The sequence below is a fragment of the Amphiura filiformis genome, chromosome 2 (assembly GCF_039555335.1).
Source record: "Amphiura filiformis chromosome 2, Afil_fr2py, whole genome shotgun sequence".
Classification (NCBI taxonomy): Eukaryota; Metazoa; Echinodermata; class Ophiuroidea; order Amphilepidida; family Amphiuridae; genus Amphiura; species Amphiura filiformis.
Genome location: NC_092629.1, coordinates 85007935 through 85033915, shown reverse-complemented (window position 1 = coordinate 85033915; position 25981 = coordinate 85007935). Strand labels below are relative to the sequence as shown.

The window sequence follows — 25981 nt, the reverse complement described above, 5'->3', positions numbered from 1 at the left end:
CTGGCACGTCTATGGTGGACCTTCTTCCCATGACCCCCGACCTTCCCACTCCCTGGTTTGTGATCTGTTTTCTTGTGCATGGGTGAATAGTGTTCTTCCTAATGGTGAATTAGGATTTTGAAAGAGTTGAAATTATTGGAAAATCTATCAATTATTGCTGAACTTGGTACATTTGTAGCCAACATGCAAAGAACTTAACCCCCTGGACACTACTGGTCATCTAACAGTATTTCTGATTGGTTGATAACTTGAAATGCTCATTTCAATTGCCAATTATGACTAGGCTTTAAACTATTTATGGTCAAACTTGCATTTGCAGATGATCTTATTAATATCCTCCTTGATTTGGTTCAAAATTGGACACAATATTCATTTTGGCCAATCGGCAGGTAGTTCTCATGGGGTTAAAATCCTCTCCACGTAACACAAATTTGGGCAACGCAACACTGGACACTTTTCTCCACTTTATTGACTGCATACTGGTCAGAGCTTGTCTCAAGACGACTCAAAAGCACAACCAAGATTACTCCCCATAAATTGATTTTAAGACCTTTGCCAAAAAGTAAGTTAAGAAATTATTTAAATAACGTTGGTAAGAAGTCATATGAGGTTGGAAATCAACTATATACATTGAGATTTTAAACTGAATCATTCATAGCCCATAAAATTGGGTTATGCTTGTTACTGACAACAGAAAAAATACCCATATGATTATGCTTTCAAATATGATTCGATAGTACCAATGTGAATTTTGTTGCAGACTAGCGCAACGCCTTCCAACACAACCCTCATCTTAGTTATGTTTACATATCTAAACACATCAAAAGAAATAAGTCCCCCTCTGAACATGTCGTCATAACATTGTAAGGTTTTGTTTTGTACCAATAAAACTAACTTTGAAATAATTATATGACTGTTTACTAAGTGCTGTGTGAAAATGAGAGATTTCCATGACTTCAGGGCTGAATAAGCCTAAATTGAAGGCAAAAACTGCCCTTTTCAAAAGTCACAAAGTAGGCCTATGCTTGTCACAAACGTTGATTCATGGCTTGTTACTAATGGAAAACCCCATGTGTTTGAGTGCAGTTTAAAATCCTCACCAAGTGAACATTTACTGTAATGTGTATCGATTCTTGATCATTCAGCCATGCAAATCCCCTTGGTGCAGAGTTCAGCACAGTGAGTTGTAAGATGGCCAGTTCCATTCCTTGTCCAAATACGCCTTGCAGTTAACAAGCATAGACCTACTTTGTGACTTTTGGAAAGGGCAGTTTTTGTCTTCAATTTAATTCAGCCATGAAGTCATGGACATCTTTCATTTTCACAAAACACTTAGTAAACAATCATATAATTATTTCTAAGTAAGTTTTATTGGTACAAAGTTTTACTTTACAATGTTATGACGAAATTTTCAGAGGGGACTTATTTCTTTTGATGTGTTTATTTCAAATTTCAGATGTATGTTAACAGGTTAACTTGGACATGACTACGCAGAATCATGTTCCCAGACACTGGGGGGGGCAGAAGGAAGTCCATCACTAAAATAACACATAAGTTTGTCAGACTGTTAACAGCAACAATGACCGACTGATGAGGCAGAGACTTACCGTGTGCTTCTTACTCTCAGCCGTCATAATCAATGGTCTGTATGTAATCTCATATGGTTTACTCTGTAGGGCTTCCACTGAGATCACATCCGCACCCGTCCAATGCTCGCCCTCAATCACCGGCTTCAACTCCCATCTTTGGTTGGTACGGTTGTGTAGCGTCAGGTGGCGCGTGTCTTTGACGCAGACGTATGCGTGTTGAAGTGTAGGACCTCTTTCTGAGGCTGACATCCCACGCACATGCCGGTGAGGACGAGGCGTAATGGACGTCCGCCCTCTATGTGGCAGCGCAGCTTCTGTTGATGATAAAAAACAGGGATAATGCCTGTAAGTTATAATTCAAGAATAAAAGTATTGTTTCCCACATGATCTGATTACATCATCATTCAAACACACATATAGCCACGAAAACCTTGGCCGGCCAAGGTACACACATGTGGCGTGCTAACCTATGTCATGGGTCCAACATACGAAAGGTCTGTGGTTCAAAACAGCACAGGAGAAACAACTTTTCTATTCATCTTCTCTTTTCTTCCTTCGCCTTTACCAAAAAGCACCTGGGGCGTTAGGGTTTATAATGCCTAAATTCCCCTCCAATTACTTAATTAACCCTAACCCTGCCAAACATCAAAAAACCTCCAGGCACAAAGCAATTGCAAGCGCAAGTATCCCACATGATGTGATTGAGTCATCATGCGAACACACATATAGGTGGTCCTGTGTCACAACCTGGGGAACCTTTGTGTTATATAGTAAAAAAATTAAATGGTTCAAACATTTTACCTACACATCTCATTTGAAGTGCTTCATCCTCCTGAGCATTTTGACATCTTTTTTATGGAAATCGGTTAAAAAATGAGAGAGTGCGTGCAAAAACAATCACAAAGTAGGGAGGATGTAACCCCACCTCTTTTTTCCACATTTACAATCATTCTGAGCAAGTACTGGTCTTTTAAATGAACTTCTGTATTTATTTACTTGGTTTAGATGTCTGGGAGTCCATTTAGACATTTTTTTACTAGATTGAAATTTTTAATGGGGTTTTAAATCAAATTTACGATATGAATCCCTCCCCCTAATCCTCAGCCACCCTTGGCACATTTCATGCCAAACGTCATAAGAAAATAATTTTAAAATATTTTAAAACAGGATAAAAACATGAGTAATCTAGAATAAATTAGCCTCAATTTAAGACCCAATTGAATCTTCTAAGTGAAGGAATACTCAAAAACAACTTTTCTCTTCATCTTCTTTCTTCCTTCCTTCTTTCAATCACCCTTGCCATAAAGTACATGCAGCGTTTGAGATAATGAATCTACTTTATAATTTGTACAGGGGAGAAAAAAGTTGAACAAGAACAATTCCTTTGAAAAGAGGACAAATCTTAGGTCACCTTAATTAAAGTCTCAAATTAGAGTCTCAAAGCTGCCATGTGCATTAGTAAAATCGTTCGTGTTATCCTCCTTGAAAATCAAGAATTTTTTCTTTTTTTAAGCAAAAAAGCGAAAATAAAACTCAAAATATGATTTCAAGTTTTCAACAAGTTTCATGTTTTTAATGCAGAGAAGAATTATTTTGTAGTGAATGATTTTACTTGTTTACTATTCCAACATTTACAACAGACATTGGATACTTTTTGCACAAAATGTTTGTCTCAAAGCCTGTACTGACACATAAAAAAACCCAATAACAATATAAAAAAATGCATTCCGCCTTAGGTTTTCAATTTCTCACAAGCTTTGAGACTCGGGTTATAATTAAGGTGGCCTTATCTCTGATTCACGCTTACATCATATCTGATATCTTGGCTGAGTTCTGTTGGATGGAAGTTGACTTCAAATGGTACTGTCATTCCTGGTGAGATGTACCCTTCTGAAGGACTGATGTCAAAATCTGGACCAAATTGATCCACATTCCACTTGAACCTGTCAAACACAAAAATCAAGGTGACACAAACAAATTAAACCCATTTCTTCACAATTTTGCTAAAATCATGTATAATCAGCCATTTTTGGCAAAAATTGATTGATTTGCAAATTTTTGCAAACAGTTTTGAAAATGTTTTGAAAAATCCAAAAAAAAAAAAAAATCCCCAAAAAATCCTGACCAACCGACCGCCCACAAATAGGATTTTTTTGTGTCACCGAATACATGACTTTGAAAAATTTGCCTTTGATAAAGATTCTGCTGTGATCAAAAGTCCTGGTCACTGAATAAATTTAAATTTTAGTCAACACAATTTTGTTGCAGATAAGCACTTTTCAGCAGCTGTTTTATAACCCATAGTAGGCTAGGGCCGTAAATGTGAGAAATAAATTGCCATCCTCCCTGTGCAGAAATATAACACGGAAAACAGTGGCATGATCGACGGGAATTAGATAAATAAAGATTTTTTTTACCAGGTTCGCCATCGCGAATAATAAAGGAGACATGAAGAAAAAGTGATCCCGCCTGGGAATTGAACCCAGGACCTGAGGTTTACGAGACTGTGCCGTAACCACTTGGCCACGGGGGCTTCATGAAAATCGAACCTATAAGAGGTTACTTAAACTTATCTCCACCCCGTTTGATTAATTTGAGTCGTTTATTTATTACTTGATTGATTGATTTATGTAAAACAGCTGATATTTTGATTGATCAAATTATAAATTCTCAGTTTTGACTACTTACGCAGCCCCAATGTCACCAGTATTACACATGAGCAGTTTACGTGTGGTACTGCTACGCAGGAACACAGCTCCAAATGGTATAGACTCCTGGTCCAGACTTATGTCTATTCCTTGACAGGATCCAGTCAAGACAAGAAGAGGTTGCGAGAGACCAGCACACTCCAACATCACCTGATACAAATAGAGTAAGTATTAATTAGCTTTTGTGATTTTTAACAAAGCAGTGTATCAGGACAAAAAATGATTTTTATCAAATGATTGTTCATCAACTTTTAAATCAAACAACATTTAACCAATTTCTAATTGATTTAAATTCCCTTCTTGTGTAATCTATGTACATTATATTACTTTACAATTATACCATGTATCAAAAACTGTACAAGAGTTATTTATCAAAGTCATGTGTAATATGCATGTATGCAATTATTGTATTCAAGGGTTCATACCACTAAATCCGCATGTGAAGCGGTTTCCGGTAAAAGTTTATCACGACTATAGTGCCAAATTTGCACAATAATTGCGACATATTGGTACGATATTCAATCGAATTTAATAGTCAAAATCGTATTTTAGGGACCGTTTGAATGTTTCCTTGCCAAATTGAAAAAAAAAAAATGGAAAATTTATTTAATATTCATGTTTAAAGTGCGCATGAATACACGGGGTCAAAACACGATTATGAGGCGGATGTAAACCCGCAAAATTGTGACCTCTTCAAACAGAAGTAATTTTCTCCAAAAGTAGACCTAAAATATGATGTCATTTTCAGAGATGTTATGCAGATTTCTCTTCCGATTACAAATATATAACTCTCATATTTCAAAGTAAGACGTAACTTGACTTATGGCCAAGAACGTGACCCCTACTTTACACGCAATCTCTATGGCGGGCGTTTTTGTGGTATGTACCCTCAACAGCTAGACCTATTGCACATACAACAGGAATTCATGTGTGTCACACATGGTTGAGGTGCCAGAGCATCCAATTTAGGTGAGAATTCCCTTCCTCTCCCAAAATGTTCCTATAAGTTTGGAAATCCTGCAACTGTATTCAGTTAATGGAATTTAGTCAGTGATTACTTCTGTGATTTTGAAGCAGTACAAAATACAATTGTAGAATTTCTTCTCAACCCCATACATTGCTAGTACATACAAGTATAGTTATTGTATGTGCAATGTCTCATGGTTTGGAAGTTATGTAAGGCTGTTAATCCTGTGTACAAAACAGTCACCCTGTGCACGTTAAGTGTCACAGCTATTCAAAAGGAGGAAATTCATCCTCGATTCTGATATCAGCAATCAATCCTAAGTTCCAGGATTGTTAATAGTTAGCTGTGCACATACAGCCTGTATGACAATCCTGAATACATTGATGTACAGCACATATATAGGAAGGAAGGATGAAGACAAATCAATGTTAGCCAATCAAATAATTTTTGTTAGGCCTTATTGGGCAATTCCAGTTGAAATCCATTCACCCCCTATGGAAGACACAACCTTAATCACCCATACAAGGGGTATAGATTTTGAATTAAGTAACCCATTCAGGTAAGCCCATTTGAAATTCACACTCCCTCTGTAGAAGATTAAGGTCATGTATTCCATAGGGGGTGTATGGATGTCAACTGGAATAGCCCATTTCTACTCACCTCCTCAGTAAACTGTGGTATGCGACACTTTGGAGCAAACACCACATCCAAATTCCTACTCCCGCCTTTCTGCTTCAAGTGAATTTCTTGCGTAGGCGCCAAGGTCAACACATGAGGGAGCTGTTGCAACGCCGTACTCAACGGTGTGATCACGACATTGAACGACAACGGCGCTGGGCTGTTATTCATCACAGGTATGCTACGCCTAATGACTTGACCGACACGAAGCGCCCCCAAGTTCACCACTTTGTCTTTGGGATTTGCTACTTCCACACGCATCTCCGTCCCAAGGCCGTAGATTTCGACTTCGTTTTTGGATAGTCCGTTGATCTCAAAGACAAGATTTTCTTGGTATTTTATGGTTTCTCGTGGATAGAAAGTGATGTTGACGTTACGCGTGTCGCCTGGCGACAGGACGGTGGCGCTGAACTCGACTTCAAGATGAGATGTACTTGTGTATAGACAATCGACACTGTAAAATGAGATACAAATAGAGTTGTATTAACTAGTCTCAATCAACTTGATCCACACTTGTAAAAAGCAAGAACTTTTGAATTTGAAATACAGGCAGCAATATTGGATGAGAAAGCAACTTGCAGCATAAAAAACAGACATTTCAAAAGTATGCTATAACAGCAATGGTGACTCACTTCACAGTTCCTAACTTTGACAAGAACGGACCCAATAATGCAAATTTTGTTTTTTTTTGTTTCTTGATAATGAAAGACACCATCATGCAGGTTCTTTGAAGACTTGTTAAAGGATTGTTATTTCAGCTGAAATCCATACACCCCCTATTATGGAAGACATATGACCTTAATCTTCAACAAGGGGGGGGGGGTGTAGATTTCAAATAGCATCACCCATTCAGGTAACCCCATTTGAAATTAACACTCCCTGTGTGGAAGATCAAGATCTTGTATTCCATAAGGGGTGTATGGATTTCAACTAGGAAAACTGCAGTTGTGGTAACATCAAAAAACAAAAACATTTTATTCCAAATTGGCAAAGTTGTAACTTGTGTTCTCTCCATACTCAATTTAAATAGGTACAAATGCATATAAATCCAATGTATCATTACCATTCTGATAAACTATGGATTGGAAATCAGAAAAGTGGCATCTCTAGACTAATTGAGATGCACCAAAATATCTGAAAAATCAAACAAAGTAAGAAATAAGTAAACAAACAAACAGACAAACAAATAAACAAACACCACATCTCCTACCTGATGTCCTTTACATCCTTGTTAGTGAGTGTCAGCACAGTAGAATGAGTTGGCATTCCAGCTCGATGGATGAAGCGTGGACCAAAGTCAAACTTTGTGAAGGAGAAATGTAATCCAGGATTGACGCCTTGTCCTGCTAGGGCCATCTGATAGCTGGGACCATTGGCAATCTGTCATAATTGATAGATGAAACAAACATATGAAATATACAAATGAAACTAATGAAATTGATCTTCAGAAAGATAAATGTAATATAAGAGTCACACCTTGTCTTGCTGGCATCATCTGATAGCTGATCATAAACTTTTTATAAATAACAAATATATCATGTTTGCAAATGAAACTAATGAATTCAATCTTCATAGGGGGTACTATAGCTCATGTCAAATCTGTCAAATCATACCAAATTGGCCTATTTTTGGGTGCTAAATAACAAACAAGCTTAGCTTAACTATTGCTGGTAATTTCACCACGTATCCGGTTTTGTTAATTTTGTAGAAATCTTAAAGACAGGACCTGTGCCAGATTAGTAACAAATATTGCTTCAGTTATGATGTTTTGGTTGGGAAAACAATTTAATATTTTAAGTAAAACATATTGATCAGTATATCCCTTGGAGCTGTAACTCATGATGGTCAGGCCCTGAGAAGATGAAGGGATCCTTAACTTTACATTTTTAAACAAAACCTATTTTCAGTTAAAAATTGTTTGACAAAATGAACCATTTCATATATGTGACATGATCAAGGGGAATGAGTCACATGTCGGCCCTGGTCGAAAATGAGTTTTACACATGTTTCTAAAGAGGACATTTAGAGCTTTCAGAAACTGAAAACCCCATGTTGATACGACTTTTCTTTCTGAAGTTACGCCAATTTATCAATCGCTGAAAACAATATAAAGAAAAGAACTTTAACACTTTCTTTGCCAATATCTCAAAACCGATATTAGCGACATCTGACTCATTTCCCTTGATCGTGTCACATATATGTGTGAATCAGAAATGATTAAAATGTTCCTTAAAACATTTTTCAAAGGCAATTAAATCTCACCTTCAGTAGCAGCTCATACCCTCTAAGTGATGTCTTAAACGGAGGCTTAAAGGCGAGCACACAGCGCTTCCTATCACCCGCAGACACGCTACCGTTCTCTGGTGTTATACTGACGAGTCTCTGTGCACGGCCTGGCTGATCCGTCACCACCCACTCGTAGTCAAAGTTGAATTTCCCGGAGTTGACAATGAATATGGAACGTACCGACTTCTCGTTCACTTCAACCTGCAGATTGTCAACAGATTATTGGGTAAAAATTGTTAGGCTAACCTTCAAAGATATTAAAATATAACCTGATAGTTTTCTAATGTTTTTCACACTGCACACAAACAGTAACTTACATGAGGTAACTGGTTTGCCAATATTTGACATTTAAAAATACCAAACAGGCTAATAATTCTCTGACAAAAATATTCCACAATCTGTTGACTTAAAGAGAGATACTCAATTTATAACTTTGTAGAATATTTGTGTTATATCTTGGGAGCTATATCGCTCAAATTAAAGTTACTAATAGGATGTTCATAATAACTATTTAGACCTACATAGACATGTACACACATGTTTGCTCACCACCCTGGGTGGATTTTGGCATATCTTAATATAACTTTGGAAGACTAAATTAAAGCATTCATAGAGTAACCCTTTGCATTGACTTTCACACAGATTGGCGATGTTCTCTTCACCTGTATCGGCAGTGGCGGCGCCAGGGGGAGGGCATTAGGGAGGAATTTCAGGGGGGGAAATCAACAAATTTTGTAAAATTACCACAAAAAGGGGAAATTTTCGTAATTTTGGGTTTTTCTGGGGGCAAGAGTCGCCGCCACTGTCTATCGGGTTCTCATATGTATGCATGCACAACACCCCCACTGCCCTAACAAAAATAATTTAGCTCTTGTTCCATGTTCCGGACTAATGCCAGAGTTCATACAGAGTTTGTCCAGAGCAGTATCCTCTGGAAACTCAGGTTTCCAGCAAGAGAGGCATAATTTCAAAAGAAAAATCAGGCATACTCAGGCATATTCACTGGAAACTCAGGCCAGAGTCCTACCTGAGCTCAGGTAAACACCAGAGCCTACCAAATGTCAATCATTAAATGCTTAACAATAAGCTCAGTAACACATGCTGTCAATCACTGGTCTCAAGTACTGTTTAATCAATAAAGGTCTGTGGATGCTTTAACCATGGAAATAGTACATGAAACTATTTCAATGCTTTAACCCAGCAATGTTTATTGACGCCCTGTGCTGTGTGGTAGTGTTCATGAGGTCTTCATGGTCTTTCATGATCCAATAGTGATATTCTAATGATCTTCACATGTAGAGGGATAATGATCTTCAGTTGCATGCATCATTTGCATTGGCAACATTGCTGCAGGGTTGCCAAACCCGCGATTTGGGCGCCCAATTGGGCGATTTTCAACTTCCGTCCCGCGACAAAGAAAGTGCTCCCGCGATTTCGCGACATTTGGGCTACTTTGAAAATCTCATCCATGAAATGTATTAAATGTTGGGCGATTTGTGACAAAGCCGACTTCAAAACTTATTTTTTGATCATGATTGCCAATTCTTTCAATGGTCATTCAACAAAAGCACCAAACAAGTAATTCAATAAGCAACTAGTTACAAAACACTCTGTGGTCAGTGTGCTTCCCATGACAATCTGATGACAATGGCACGCACAGGGAGGGGGCTGGTTAATCGCATCACATGTTGTTGCTAAAATACCACTTGAGCTGGAGGATTATCCTTAGAATATTCCCATCTAAATACTCACAAGTGGTTTAAGACGACTTAAGTTGCTTCTTAGTGTCAGCGGGTGCCAAGTTTCTACTTCAACATAAGGTTTTTTTTCCGTTGGCGGTTCTTTTGAAATAAAATGTGTAAACACCTAGTACCGATATCAAGACATTTTCTTTTGAAACGGCATGATGATCAAAAGTACCAGCCGTTTTGAATTTGATTAAAAATAGTACATGCACACGTTGTTATCACTCAGCTGAAGGGAAATTTTTGTAGGCCTACCCCCCCCCTATATTGCAATGAATGGCATGTCTATTAATATAAAATGTGTTCGTTTTCTTGGTATTTTTTAAAAATAACTTTTGTTCGTTTGTTTATAATTTGTTTCAGCATTTCCCCAAAATTAAAAAGATAGTGCAGAACCCCGTCAAAAGTCAACATTTTATTTTCCCTTGCAGTTATATTTTTTTCTTAAATTTTTGAAAATGTTTGTTAATTTTTCATGATTTCAATTTGCAGTTTAAACATTTTTTTTTCAATTTTGTTAGTTTTTTGTAATTTATTTCAATAATTATTTCCACAAAAATTCACAAATAAATTTTCCTTACAGTAGGTTTCTAAGCCTATAACAAAAATCAGTTTTTGTTAGTTTTTATAATTTATTTCAGCATTAAAAAAAAATAGAAAGAAAGGTGTAGACCTTTGAGCCGTCTTTTAATTTTTTTCTTTTTTTTTTAACTTTTTTCATTTTTTGTTAGTTTTTTTATAATTTATTTCAGCTTTTCCCAAAACTTCCAAAATAAAGGGGTGTAGAACCCCTCAAATCGATTTCTAAATTTTTCTTCAGCTTTTTTTTTATTTTTATTTTTTTCAATTTTTTCAGTTTTTGTTGTTTTTTAGAATTTATTTCAGCATTTTCCAAAAATTTCAAAATAAAACGGGGGTGTAGAACCCCCCTAAATTTACTTAAAAATTTTGGGCGATTTTTTGGCTATTTGGGCGACATTTCACGGCTTATACCCGCGACTTGGGCTGAAAAGTTTTGGCAACCCTGCATTGCTGTTCAACTTGAAACACTCAGTGTTCAAAGAGTTCAGGGTATGTATTAATTTAATTCTTAATACATGGAATGTAGTAACAGATTTTTATTATAGTATATTACATCTTCTCTGAGTAAATATATTAATCTTAATGATTTTGATGTACTTAAATGTACTTTAATCCGTAATGTGTATTGTAAAATTGTTGCATTTAAGTTTTCTTTATACTGCTATGACAATTTGTTTGAAATGAAATGAATGTAATAAAATGATAAATATTAATTTTACTACATTCATAATATTATGAATATCAATAATACTAAATGAAAATAATATATCACAATATTTATGAAATCATATAGGCATTTTTTTTATTTTTTATATTAATTTGCAGTATTATTCATTATCAATTATTATTGTATTGGACAGTAATTTCTGTAAGCTTAATGCCAAAAGCCATTTCCTTCGCTGTCCAACAGCCCCATGCACAGAGAACACTGTTGGTGGGAACTAAGTCTAAAAAAATAAAACAGTAAAGCTTGAAAAGTAGCTATTAATCATCATAATATTTTGCCCCCCTCCCCAATTTGTTTTCCCCAATTATTTTTTATTTTTTATATATTTTTCCTCCACTTTATTATTTTAGTTTTTATTTCCTATTTACATCTATCATTTTGTAATTTGTTCATGTAGTTGCCATTCATTTTCACATTTTCTATTCAGCCCATTGTCTTCATTCATATCCTTATCCCTCTTATTTCCATTCATGACATCCCACTTCCTGCCCCTATTGATATTTCCCAAGAAACACTTATGTCTTCTATTGTCTTGCTAATTTCCTTTTCCTTCTGCATCTGTTAGCTACTGTGTAATCTCCAATAGGATGTCCAACACAGGGCGCTGACGCGGAGCAAGGCAGCGGTCCATGTCCCTATATATATGCATGTTTGTGTGTTGTCTTGTCACCCTGCCTTTGATAAAGATCCTGCTACTGCTAGGATCGAAAGCTCAGGCCCCTAAAACTTTGAAAAATATTAAATCACATTAGGTTTGCTCTCATGCAGCATTAAACTTGGCTTCATATACCTTTTGATATACATGTAGTGGGGTTATAAATTATTTCCAAGAAGAGAAACTTTAACATGTTTAAGAAGAAAAAGATGGCAAAGGATGTTTCAGAGGTACGTTTTTTTTATACCAGAAAGATAAGATCTTTCTTCTTAAATATCACTTTCAATAGCTAAATAGAGTTCATAGTGTCTTATTGCTCCCCTAAGCATTATAATGTGCAGTTCATTAAATGAAATCAACGCTAGCAATGGGGAGGTATTTTATCAATACAGAAGTTGAAATTATACAGAAATAAGTTTATATGAAGGATTTTTCAAAGAAATACATAAAAAGGTTGAAGCAAAAGCACCAACTTTAAAGGCTCGTAACTTGAAAACTGAGCTATCTGAATACATATGAACTGCATCATGGGATAGAGATTTTAAAAATAAAGCTTTCTTGACAGAAATGAACAGAGCTTTGCCGTCTGACAACCCCATTTAAGGAACCGTCAGTAGGAACTAGTCCATATAAGGAGGATTTTAATACATGAAAAGGTTCAAGTAAAAGCACAAACTTTAAAGGCTCATAACTTGAAAGCTGAGCCGCCTGCATATATTTGAAATGCATCATGGGATAGAGATTTTAAAAATAAAGCTTTCTTGAAAAAAATGGACAGAGCTTCGCCGTCTGACAGCCCCATTTAAGGAACCGTCAGTCAGGGGTAGCGCTAAGTTGCTTTTTGGGGTCCCGGACCCACCAAAATAGAGTTCGGACCCCCTGTTTTTAAATTTTCTGCAAGTTCAGGGGTCCCTGCAGACCCCCAGTTTTTCAATCTAGCGCTATTGCAGACATACTATTTATGCTGCATTTGTGCAACTGGGACACACCAAACTCTACTCTGGACCCCCTACTTTTTCCTTTTCCGCAAGTTCTGGGGTCCCTGCGGACACTGGAGTGTTTAGTTCTAGCGCTACCCCTGCCGTCAGTAGGAACTAGTCCATATAAGGAGGATTTTTAATACATGAAAAGGTTCAAGTAAAAGCACAAACTTTAAAGGCTCATAACTTGAAAACTGAGCCGCCTGCGATATTTGAAATGCATCATGGGATAGAGATTTTAAAAATAAAGCTTTCTTGAAAAAAATGGACAGAGCTTCGCCGTCTGACAGCCCCATTTAAGGAACCGTCAGTAGGAACTAAGTCCATATAAGGAGGATTTTAATACATGAAAAGGTTCAAGTAAAAGCACCAACTTTAAAGGCTCATAACTTGAAAACTGAGCCACCCATGATATTTGAAATGCATCATGGGATAGAGATTTTAAAAATAAAGCTTTCTTGAAAAAATGGACAGAGCTTCGCCGCCTGACAGCCTCATTTAAGGAACCATCAGTAGGAACTAGTCCATATAAGGAGGATTTTTAATACATGAAAAGGTTCAAGTAAAAGCACAAACTTTAAAGGCTCATAACTTGAAAACTGAGCCACCTATGTATATTTGAAATGCATCATGGGATAGAGATTTTAAAAATAAAGCTTTCTTGAAAAAATGGACAGAGCTTCAGCTGCCTGACAGCCCCATTTAAGGAACCGTCAGTAGGAACTAAGTCCATATAAGGAGGATTTTAATACATGAAAAGGTTCAAGTAAAAGCACCAACTTTAAAGGCTCATAACTTGAAAACTGAGCCACCTGCGTATATTTGAAATGCATCATGGGATAGAGATTTTAAAAATAAAGCTTTCTTGAAAAAAAATGGACAGAGCTTCACTGTCTGACAGCCTCATTTAAGGAACCATCAGCAGGAACTAGTCCATGTAAGGAGGATTTTTAATACATGAAAAGGTTCAAGTAAAAGCACAAACTTTAAAGGCTCATAACTTGAAAACTGAGCCGCCTGCGTATATTTGAAATGCATCATGGGATAGAGATTTTAAAAATAAAGCTTTCTTGAAAAAAAAATGGACAGAGCTTCACCGTCTGACAGCCCCATTTAAGGAACCGTCAGTAGGAACTAAGTCCATATAAGGGGGATTTTAATACATGAAAAGGTTCAAGTAAAAGCACCAACTTTAAAGGCTCATAACTTGAAAACTGAGCCACCTGCGTATATTTGAAATGCATCATGGGATAGAGATTTTTAAAATAAAGCTTTCCTGAAAAAAATGGACAGAGCTTCGCCGTCTGACAGCCTCATTTAAGGAACCGTCAGTAGGAACTAGTCCATATAAGGAGGATTTTAATACATGAAAAGGTTCAAGTAAAAGCACAAACTTTAAAGGCTCATAACTTGAAAACTGAGCCACCTGCGTATATTTGAAATGCATCATGGGATAGAGATTTTTTAAATAAAGCTTTCTTGAAAAAAAAAAAAGAACAGCCAGCCCAGCAACTACATTTAAGGAACTGTGACCTTTGACCATTGCATATGACGTCAGACAATGATTAGTATAAGATTTTCATATGACCCATTTAGACCTAACATAACTTGATATTAGGCCTATACAGCAGCAAGTCCAACATCATCTCAAACGTCATCGTTAATTAATGCACATTACATACTTCTTAATAGGGTAATATTCATTGTGAAAAATGAGATGAGTTTTTTTTTAACGCAAACCACAACACGATCAGCATGCTGGCGGTCCGATAATGGGCCAAAATTAATCAATTTTGGGCATGGAAACATGTTCTCAATAAAGATTCAAGATTTTGACCATAGGCATGTTAAATTAGTACCAGACGGGTCATCCAGCCGGGGCTCTTAGGAATTTTTATTGGGACTATGAATCCAGAAAGAGTCAGGGGACAAAACGACACAGGATTTTACTATAGTTTTTCTGCGACCGTTGACTTAAACTTATATTAAAATGATATTTATTGACTTTAAAGTCAGTTAAACATGTTAGCTTATATATGTTAAAGGGTTAAACAAAAATATTAATTGAGCGTGCGTGCGAAACAGTCGGGTGAAAATTTTGCTGTAAAGGTTTAAAGAATCAAAAAGTGGTGGAAAATGTGCTCACATCTCTTGACTTATACCCGAGGCCTATACCTATACTGCCCCAAATTGAAAAATAAGTCGAATTTTACAAAACTGAGCTCCCTTCCCTTCCCACTCTGACCGAGGCTCTTTCTCAAACTTCTCGATCGGAACCATGCCACTGCAGCTCCGTCATACTCCGGCATGCTCCGCAGTCCTCCGTCAAGAAACAAAAGATTCCACCCACAGAGAGCCCAAATTAACGGAGTCTCTCAACCATTGTGCGTATTCCTATGGTGGCTTATTTGACAGAGCTCCGTTAATAACGGAGCAAGAACAAAAGAATACGCCCAGTGAGCTCCGGCATGTAGCCCAAATCTGACGGAGTATCTCTGTAAATATGACCAACAACATAGTATAATAGTTGGAGCCTAAACATGCTAAATAAGTATACTCATACTGATTGTGTTGAAATGCAAAATCCAGAGAAAAGGAGTATATAGGCCTATTATATCTAGCCCCTCTTACAAAAAAGAAGATTATTTCTGTACTCGAAACGTTTTAAAGCATTTTTCAGACCCGCGGTCTTAGACTTGAATGACAAAAGCTTACAATCCATCTTTAAAAAGATTACAATTTGAAGTACAAATTTAAGGACTTGCATAATTCTAAAGTGATCGTATTTTTTTAAAACCTAGTTTTGTCACCTTTAAAAATATAACTTTCTAATTTATAGGGTATTCATGGTATGGGAGATGAACTAGCAAAGGCCAACACTTTCTCTCTCTCTCTTTTATTTTATTTTTTTTGTCTCGATTTTGACTTTTCCGTCTACCTGACCAAACAATTAATTAAAATTACCACGGTTTTTTAACAATGTTTAACAGAACTGTAGGCTGTAATATTGAGACCGAGACTCAGTGAAAGTATAGTATAACTTATACTATAGAACGCTGAACAAAACGTTTCTGGTTTGTTTCCCAGGGTTTATTTATCGATCGTATAATTATAGGCTTGTATAGCAGTCAAAGCCAATACATACTTAAGGTCAAGTGATAAGCATGAAAAGGTTGAAGTAAAAACACCAACTTCAGTTTTCAGACTCATAACAATGATTAGTAGGGGTATACTACATGTAGGCTATAAGATTTCTATAATGATGACTCAAGTTTGCTTCCATTTAGACTTAAAATAACTTGATATTAGGCCTATACGGCAGCAGTACAGCATCATCTCAAACATCCATCATTAATACATGTTACACGCTACTAACCTAATTCATTGAGGAAAAAAAGAGATGAGTTTTTGACCGTGACACAAAACCGTTGACACGATCAGTGTTGGTCCCATAATAAACTCCGATGGAAACAGGCTCAATAAAGTCAAGATTTGACGACCACATGCATGATAAATGAGTACCATTATCTAGTCGAGTCATCCAGCCAGGGTTCTGAGGGATTTTTAATTTAAAATTGCAAATAGGCCTACATGAGTCCAGAAAGAGTCACCATCTTTTGGTTAAGTTCCGACCGTAAATGTACGAACTGTTATTGCATAAAACCTGAGACTAGTAACTAAGGGCGAATGGGGCATAAACGACTGTCGACTTCAAATTTTCGGTTATTTTAGCTTCTAATATATATATATAGGCCTACCATATATAGGACAACTTTTACTGCCCCAGATTTGAAAAATTTCCCCCTTTTACTTGCCCCCCTTCCCACTCAGGAACCATGCCACTGATACTCCGGCATGCTCCGGCAGTCCTCCGTCAAGAAACAAAAGATTCCACCCACAGAGAGCCCAAATTAACGGAGTCTCTCAACCATTATGTGTATTCCTATGGTGGCTTATTTGACAGAGCTCCGTCAATAACGGAGCAAGAACAAAAGAATACGCCCAGTGAGCTCTGGCATGTAGCCCAAATCTGACGGAGTATCTCTGTAAACATGACCAACAACAGAGTATAATGCCTAAACATTCTAAATGCATGGGGGTATACTCTGTTTGTACTTGTTGAAATAAATGCAAAGATCCAGATGTGCCTATCATGTAGGCCCCTCTTGTGGAAAACAGTATATTTCTGGACTCGAAAAATCTTTAATGACAAAATCTTGTAATTCAAGCTAAAACCCCGGGTTAAACCTTTAGAAAATATTATAATTTTAAATGTAAATTTAAGGACTTGCATAATAAAGGGATCATGGAAATTTTATTAAAGTCTTACAGTTTTATCATCTTTAAATTTATCTAGGGAATTGCAAAATGTACATGTACTAGCAAAATAGGCTTACGCTAAAAGTTGATATGGATATCATTACAAGTCTTTTTGTGTTTGTTTTTTCTGTCCTTTATTTTTATGTTTCCTTCTTCCTGAACAAACAATTATTCAACAGTCCCGAAGGCTATTATTTCACCTATTTAGTACGGTAAAACATGAAAAATACGGTAGCACGGTCACCCAAAAAAACAAAACCCGGAATTCCAGAATTTTGACCAAAATAATAAATGTTGTGTCTTAAAAAGATAAACAGCTGCAAGATTAGACTACCGCCTGAATTACTGATATCATTTGACCACTTTCTTGGTCTGATAAAGTGGTTGCCTACATCGCTTTTTCTCTCGACTTTCGATGACGCATGCACATTAAAAAAATATTATTTAATAGGCCTACACGGTGCTTTCGAAATAATTTTCTTCTGACTTGCAGATTTTTCATGCGCATTAATATTATTCACCTAATGCTAGTATATGTTATGTCTTCTGAAGGTATTTAGCATGTTTAGTTAACTGTTTAGCTCTATTGGTGCAAAATAATAAGCATTAAGATGGTTTCCGACCTCCTTTTACTTCCGACTTTCGCACCATGCAGCGCATGCACATTAAAAAGAAATACGGTATTTAATATGCCTACAAGATGGTTTCCGAAATAATTTTCTTCTGACTAAGTTGCAGATTTTTCATGCACATTAATATTTTTTTTAACCGCCTAATGCTATGTCTTCTGAAGGTATTTAGTTTTACTCTTTAGCTCTATTGGTGCAAATAAGCATACAAGAAGATTTCCGACCTCCTTTTACTTCCGACTTTCGCACCATGCATGCGCATTAAAGAAATATTTAAAAGGTCTAAAATATGGTTTCGAAATAATCTTCTCCTGACTTGCAGATTTTTAATGCACATTAATATTTTTTATTAACCACCTAATGCTATGTCTTCTGAAGGTATTTAGTTAACTATCCTACAAGAAGGTTTCCGCCTACTTTTACTTCCGACTTTCGCACCATGCATGCACATTAAAGAAATATTTAAAAGGTCTAAAATATGGTTTCAAATAATCTTCTCCTGACTTGCAGATTTTTTAATGCACATTAATATTTTTTTATTAACCACCTAATGCTATGTCTTCTGAAGGTATTTAGTTAACTATCCTACAAGAAGGTTTCCGCCTACTTTTACTTCCGACTTTCGCACCATGCATGCACATTAAAGAAATATTTAATAGGCCTAAAAGATGGTTTCCGAAATAATCTTCTCCTGATTTTTCATGCACATTAATATTTTTTATTAAGCACTCTTCATCTAACTGCTACACATGCTGTGTCTTCTGGAGGTATTTAGTTCACTATTTAGGTCTGCAAAAGAACAAGTCTGCAAGATGCTTTCCGACTTTGTTTTCTCAATGGTGCACCAGTGGCACATTAATATTTGTAATATTTGTAATATTTTTCTTAAACCATGCTTAGACTCTCTACTATATAGGCCTACCCAGTACAGTCTTCTAATTGACATTGACATTAACCTGTTTAATTTGTTTGGAATACATGAACAAAACCCGATGTTAGGCCTACCAATTGATACTATAATGATGATGATGATGATGATGATGATGATGATGATGATCATGAATGATTTTCTGAACTTGGAAAGTTTTAACAAAGCATGCTTCTATACATCAGAAGTAACAAAACCAAATGTTTCCAGAAATATATCAGTTTGTTTCCTCTACATACTTTATCCAATTTCGTGAGGTCAAAGGTCACATACAAGGTCAAAGGTCGACTGAGGTCACCAAATCTTTTAATAATTAATTTTTAACTGTGCATCACATATCTGAAAATCAGATTGATCAGTCATGTGATTAAGGAAATATGACGACTTTAAGATGGCGCTTTCCATGTAAAGTATAGCAAAGTAGCACTTTCAATGAGTGATAACTTGTAAAGGAAGCATCTTTCTGTATTGATTTATTACTTAGATGGAATGTTTCTTTCATTGCCAAATTTGATTGCAAATTCATAAGGCGAGCCCCTGAACCCCGCCGTTACGTGCTCGGTCGCACAAGTGCTCCTTCGCAATTATGTGTTCCACTTTGGAGTTGGCAGGTACATATTTGAAAAATACGGGTTTAGGGTGCAAAATACAGAATTTTGTTCTTCTGAGTATGGAAATCTGGATTTCAAAGTTGGCATGTCTGCTGATGGGTGTGCGCAGTACTCCCTCAAAAGAATGAAAATCCTAACAAATTCCCAATTTTTATGCTGGATGATTGTGTAATTATGTAAGGGATGATAGCTGTACTATTACTTTAATATATTTCGGTTACTTGATCAACTTTAATCAATATTTACTTCAAAGCAGAATTTACAAAGAAAAATAATCTGACCCATTTGCTTGAACTGAAAATGACAAAAAAATAACTGAAAAAAAGGAAGGAAGTGTAGAATTAAAATTCGCTTCTAAAAACTTGACTCAAGTTCAGACACAACACAGAGGACAGAATTATAGTTTTTGACTTATGTATGCTCAAAACATTTCAATTATGATCAATCATTCATTTTAAGGTTATTAATTATTTTAAACTGTTGTGATTTGGTAGTTCACAGCATCTTACTTAATGGTAGTGAGCTTTGGCAAAAACTGCATTGCTCAATTCATAGCTTAGTGTGTAGAAGAATTAAAATATCACAGATATATTTTTATAGGTGCTGCGGTTCTTGAGTAACGTTGTAAAGATGGCTGAAACAACAGCAACACAACACTAAAACGTATATAACTCATTAACAACAATAAATTAAGCAAGTTTGCAAAGTATACGATTTGTAGAATGAACTTTTGCAAAACATCAAGGTGTTATTTTTCAATAATATATTGATCTAGATAATGAAAATCGATTTTTAGGTTGCTTCGACCAACAATACCTCGTCTACCCTTAACAAGTAGATTTAATATCAATAATAATAAAAATAATAATATTGGAAAATGCCACATATATTTCAATATTGTTTTCTTGAAATTTTATTCTAAGTGTCAATAGGGTCATTTGGTATATTGTGAAACCAATTGCACACACCCATCCGGTGGATGATTGCGTAATTATGTAAGGGATGACAGCTCTACTATCACTTTATTATATTTCGGGTTAGTTGATCAACTTTAATCAATATTTACTTCAAAGCAGAATTTACAACAAAAAATAATCTGGCCTATTTGCTTGAACTGAAATTGAAAATAAAAAACAAAATATATAGGCCTTTATGATATCAGTCCAACATCCATCAACATGCAGACACCAAGTGCATACATGTACAAAATTGGTCCAATATAATTGATTATTGCATAAGTTTAAAAAGCAAACTTAAGTGGTCACCTTTGTATTTTGTGCCACACCATGTCTAGTTACTTGACCCATGCAAACCCATTGCAATATACCTGTAGGAAATTTGTATTCAAGTTGTGAGTGAGGTTTAAAGCAATATGCAGACTCCGAGTATTAGACTTACAATATTGTATGTAACATATCGATTTTACGTCATCAAACATTCGTTAGAACTTAAACATTACTGGAAATAGAATGGCAATAGATTAAATACCGTAGATATGTTACATACAATATTGTATGTCTAATAAAAAGTCCACATTCTCCTTTTTGATATTATATAATGTTACAACAGTTTGTATTTCCAAAATTATGTTTCTGAATTGAATTTATGTTTTACCTAATTTTCAAATTACTCTCACTTGCTTTTTCATATTATATGTTTTGTGAGATTTTAGTAGATGCATTACTAACTTTCTATGCTAGTGACCTAAGCATTTGTCTCAAATCTCACAAGTTGTTTGAAAACAAATGCGTAAATGCGATTTTTTTCTAAATTCCCGACTTGGTATTTTTATGGTATTTTGAGAAAAAAAATCTGATTTTCGCCAAATTTTTTCCGGAAAAATTTTGGAAAAAAAAAATCTGCAATTTTTCAAATTCAAATGCATGCGATTTTACAAATGCGGCCATTAGCTTTGAGACAAACCATTTTTTTTTACCTAATTAAATAACAGCTTGAAATAATAAAACTGTCAACTTAAAACAGGTAAAAAATATCAACTGTAGAAAACAAGTAATAAATATCAACATGAAAGGTAAAAAAAAATTAAAATTGAAACGGTTAAAAATATCAAATTGAAGTAGGTAAAAATATCAACTTGGAACTGTCAAAAATATCAACTTAAAACAGTTACAACTTGAATGATACAGGCAGACAGGAAAGTCAACTTTCCTGATATAGAGCACTAAATGGAGATACATAGTGGTTCATAGGTAATCAATAAGTGCCTATTGTGGAACAAGTAAAGTATAAAGTGGGTGGAGAAGTGGGAGGAGGAAGTTGGCCATGTATTGTATAGAGGACAATGGATGATGTATAACTGTTGACAGTTATGTCACTGAGTTTCTCTGGAATACTCCAGCAAGTTCCTGAGATGCCTGAGTTTCTTTTGTAATACTGATCCAAGTTCCTGAGTTTTTTCTCTGTATTGTCTCCGGACAAACTCTGTAACCCATTGTTCTTTACTCTGGACAGAGCTCTGGACAGAGTTTACAGAGTTACCTGAGGTTAATATTTTTACTAGGGTGTACCACAAACTCCCCACTGTGGCTATGCTCTTTTCATCTGTTTCTGGCTCTCACATGCATGCATACTTGTGTATCACCAACTCCCCACACACCAACTCACCTCTCCAAAGTTGATTTCATTAACACCCCTAGGACTAAGCTCTACTTTCTTTCCTGTTGAGTCTTCACACATGACCATAGCATTCATAGAGTAGCCCTCTGCCTTGACGTTCACACAGATTGGCTGTGTTCTCTTCTTCACTTCTATCTTGATGTTGAAGTTGACTTCTTTCTCCTCATGGGGTGAGAAGGACACACTCATTGGTAGTCTGAAAGTAAAACAGATATGGACATAATGAATCAAACAGGTTTTTGAATTCCTCTTGTGGGGATTCTATAAGACATTTTGGAACCAGTTGGCCTTGGCTTGGGTAGAACACTACAGTCCAGTCCATTTGGCTTCTTCAATACAGTAAGTAGTGTATGCATGTCCTACACACCCGATTTAAGGCGGTGAATCTGTAGCACAAAGTGACTGCGCCCTGCCATGTGTAGCTGCCACATGCAGATGAGTATAATATACTTTAAAATTGCCATATGTTCACAGGGCCACTAGCTATTGCACTTACCCACTTCTGGCACTGAGCAGTCGACATGTATCACACACAGATGCTACTGTCATGAACAAGCCAAATGGACTATATACTATACACTTCATTCCTTGGTGAAAGATGTATTGTTCATTCCACTTGCCATTCCGACTTGTAGAATGGAACAATCCATTCTTTCACCATGTGATTAAATTTCCAGACATTCAGAGACATTAATATTTATATATTTTCAAGATTCAGTGGGCTAGATGATACAGGCTACCAGTGTGGTTAAAAAAAATAGGAAAATTTACCTACCAAACTACAGTTCAAATTCAATGCTATTCTGTGCGTATTTCACCGGCAATAAATTGAAGATTATAACTATAATGTGAGCGTCGCTCAACAAAATTACATTATTTTTTTTTCTTCTCTTAATTCCATATGATTTTTATGAAATCAAATGTGAAACTTCAGATGGTTTGGATTGAATATCACTTACAGACAATCACATATTTCCCCACAGAGACCACAGCGCCATTTTAAACGTCATTCCAAACAAACATATTACACAATGTGTACGGACGAGAAATCAAAGAATATCGCAATGATGTTATGACCTGCACTTCATGACCTTTCAAGCATCATTAATCTCATTTCTCAGTCGTTTTATGCTATCAGAAGTACACAGACACTATATTGATTTTTGATGTTCCGCTAAAAATCGGAGATCTCACAGGCCTGGATGACCCATGCTGATGAAGCCATCAAACAAGATGAACAACAGTACTAAAACTTGGTTTGGCAAATCTCTTACCTTCCGTTGCCAGGCACAATGCCATCCATAGGAGATACAAATACCCTTGATGAGAACCCATCCGTGTGACATGACGACTCTGATATGTTAAACTGGAATGGTATGACCTCATTGTTTATGAGATATACTGTCTCATGGGCCTCAGTACCTGATGAGAAAGAACATGACCAATGATATCAATTATTGTAGACAAGTATGAAAATATACATAGGTGATATGTACCCTTGAAGAGAATCATATCTTCCCTACCTCCATTAGGCAAATAAAAAAAAATTGTTTCCGACCGAAAAACTTAGATTGTGCCTCCAGTCCTTAATTAGCAAGTTATAAACATGAATGTTGGCATGCTGGCCACTTGTGAAAGCACAACCTTTAACCGACGGACTGACCCATCTATAAGTGGTCTATGGACAAGCAAACAATCTTCTTCTCTTTTGAAGGGGGGGGGGGGGTGCAACAGTAATTCACCATCATATAATAGATACATGGCAAAACTACAGAATACAATACCAATGCTGCATTTTAGGGTTGGGGTTTATGGTTAGGGTAAGGGTTTACAGTTAGTATTAGGGTTTATGGTTAGTACTGAATTCAAACATTAAATTAAACATAAAACTGATCAACTGGACTCACATTTACTTGAGAGGCTACAGTATCACACCTTATCCAAGGTGCATCTTCAGGCCGTCTGATGATCTGGCGGCAAAAGGTTGTTGACCTGTGACAAGGTAGTGTTGCCAGAGGTCGTGGATCTTGGATGGCATTGGATAAGGTGCGATACTGTAGCCTCTCAAATAAATGTAAGTCCAGTTGATCAGTTTTTTGTTTAATTTAATATTTATTAAACCTGGATGAATGACAACCTTCACAAAAGTACTGAATTCAAACATTTTGGGAACAATTTAGGCCCTTATCAAGTAGTTTAAAAACAACAACTTTGTAGAAACTTGTATTTACCATATCAACTTTGCTGTCGAATATCATTAGCCAAACTTCATTCTTAGATATAACACAATTATTTAAGATATAACACTCTTAAAGGAACGGTAAGACATATTTGTACAAAACCAAATTTGAGATTTCTTGATTTAATAACACTAAGATGTATTCTTTCAGAAACTGATCAAATAAAATGTTTTAATATTTCCACCATTTTGTCTTGATTTAAAGATCACTATTTCACTCTTTCCTTCACCAACTTACCAAGGAGTAATGATTTGAAATTGATATGTGATCTATCGGTAGACACAGCTGGTTCTTTGGCATCTCCAACTAGCAAGAAGGGAACCGAGATATTTTGTTCTGGTATCGTGAATCGCCAGAATGATTCTACTACGCCTAACTCACTGGCGGCAAACTCAAAGATGATCTGAAAAACACAGAAATATGTTTGTCATGTTAAACATAATTCTTAACTATAATACACATATGTGGCATTTTGGCAGAGCTGCATTTTGATTTGCCATGAAAAATGGCTTCTTAACAATAAAGACAAATCGTCATCTGCTTCACATACTGTCGTATCTCAAAAGGCTGCCTTTTGTGATTTTGTAATCAATGTCATCTAAATGTGATAAGAAACACTGTAAAATGAACTTGTTATATTAAGGGATCTAAAATGAGCGTTTATTGCGTTTCGACAGTATTTTTTGTAGGACATGAGAGCACATCAGACCTATCGAATTGCATTCTGAATACGAAGCATGTCTTTCTGATATCAAATAATTTTCATTTTTTGAAAATCACAATATATACAAATTTTATGACAAATTATAAAAATTTGATATTTTTTGATATATAACAGTCCTCGAAGTAAATTATATAAATCTAATGATATATTTTTAAAGTGTATGTAGCAGGGAGGAAAAGCCGACGGTCAATTGAAAATTTTGACATTTCATATTGAAGATATGGATTTTTTTTCCCAAAAAGACCTATTTTTTTTTGGTGTTTTGGGAAAAAAATCCATATCTTCAATACGAAAGGTCAAAATTTTCAATTGATCGTCGGGCTTTTCATCCCACCTACATACACTTTAAGTATAAATCATCAGATTTATAAAGTTTACTTCAAGTACTGTTAAATATCAAAATATCAATTTTAATGATTTGCCATAAAATGTGTATTAAATTGTAATTTCAAAAATTCAAAATTATTTGATATCAAAATGACATTCTTCGTATTCAGAATGCAATTCGATATGTCTGATGTGCTCTAATGTCCCAAAATAAAAACTGTCCAAACGTTCATACCCCAGCCCTTAATTTTGAGGTAATATCACAAAATTACAATCTCAAGTCTGCTGACAGAAGCATGCTGAAATATCATACAACAATATGAAATACAATTATGCTTTTTATAAAAATCGCACAAGGCAGCCTTTTGAGGTACAACAGTATGTGATGCAGACAACAATATTACAAAAAATATTCCACCTTCATTCACTTCCTGTCAACCTTTCAGTCCTCAAAATATATACTTATTGTTATTATAATCATTATTAGTTTCAAAAATCTGCACTAAAAACAAAATCCAAATTTGTTTCTTTCAATGTATCAGCATTGTGGAAGCAAGTAGATAGTAGTACTGCATGATTAAGTGAATCTATTAAAAGTATAACATTATTTTACAATACGAAGCACTGTTTTTGTGTAACTTCCACATC

At 35.7% G+C, this 25981-nt stretch overlaps 1 protein-coding gene across 1 annotated transcript in view; it reads right to left on the bottom strand.

The window, feature by feature from the left end:
• Positions 1-25981, bottom strand: part of LOC140144203 (hydrocephalus-inducing protein homolog) — a 189746-nt gene that overhangs the window by 9803 nt on the left and 153962 nt on the right. The window contains 10 exon segments of the mRNA XM_072166023.1: positions 1608-1796; positions 1799-1903; positions 3397-3532; positions 4278-4447; positions 5925-6396; positions 7153-7322; positions 8205-8429; positions 22031-22238; positions 23317-23464; positions 24520-24685. Coding sequence (XP_072022124.1) covers positions 1608-1796; positions 1799-1903; positions 3397-3532; positions 4278-4447; positions 5925-6396; positions 7153-7322; positions 8205-8429; positions 22031-22238; positions 23317-23464; positions 24520-24685 — 1989 coding nt within the window.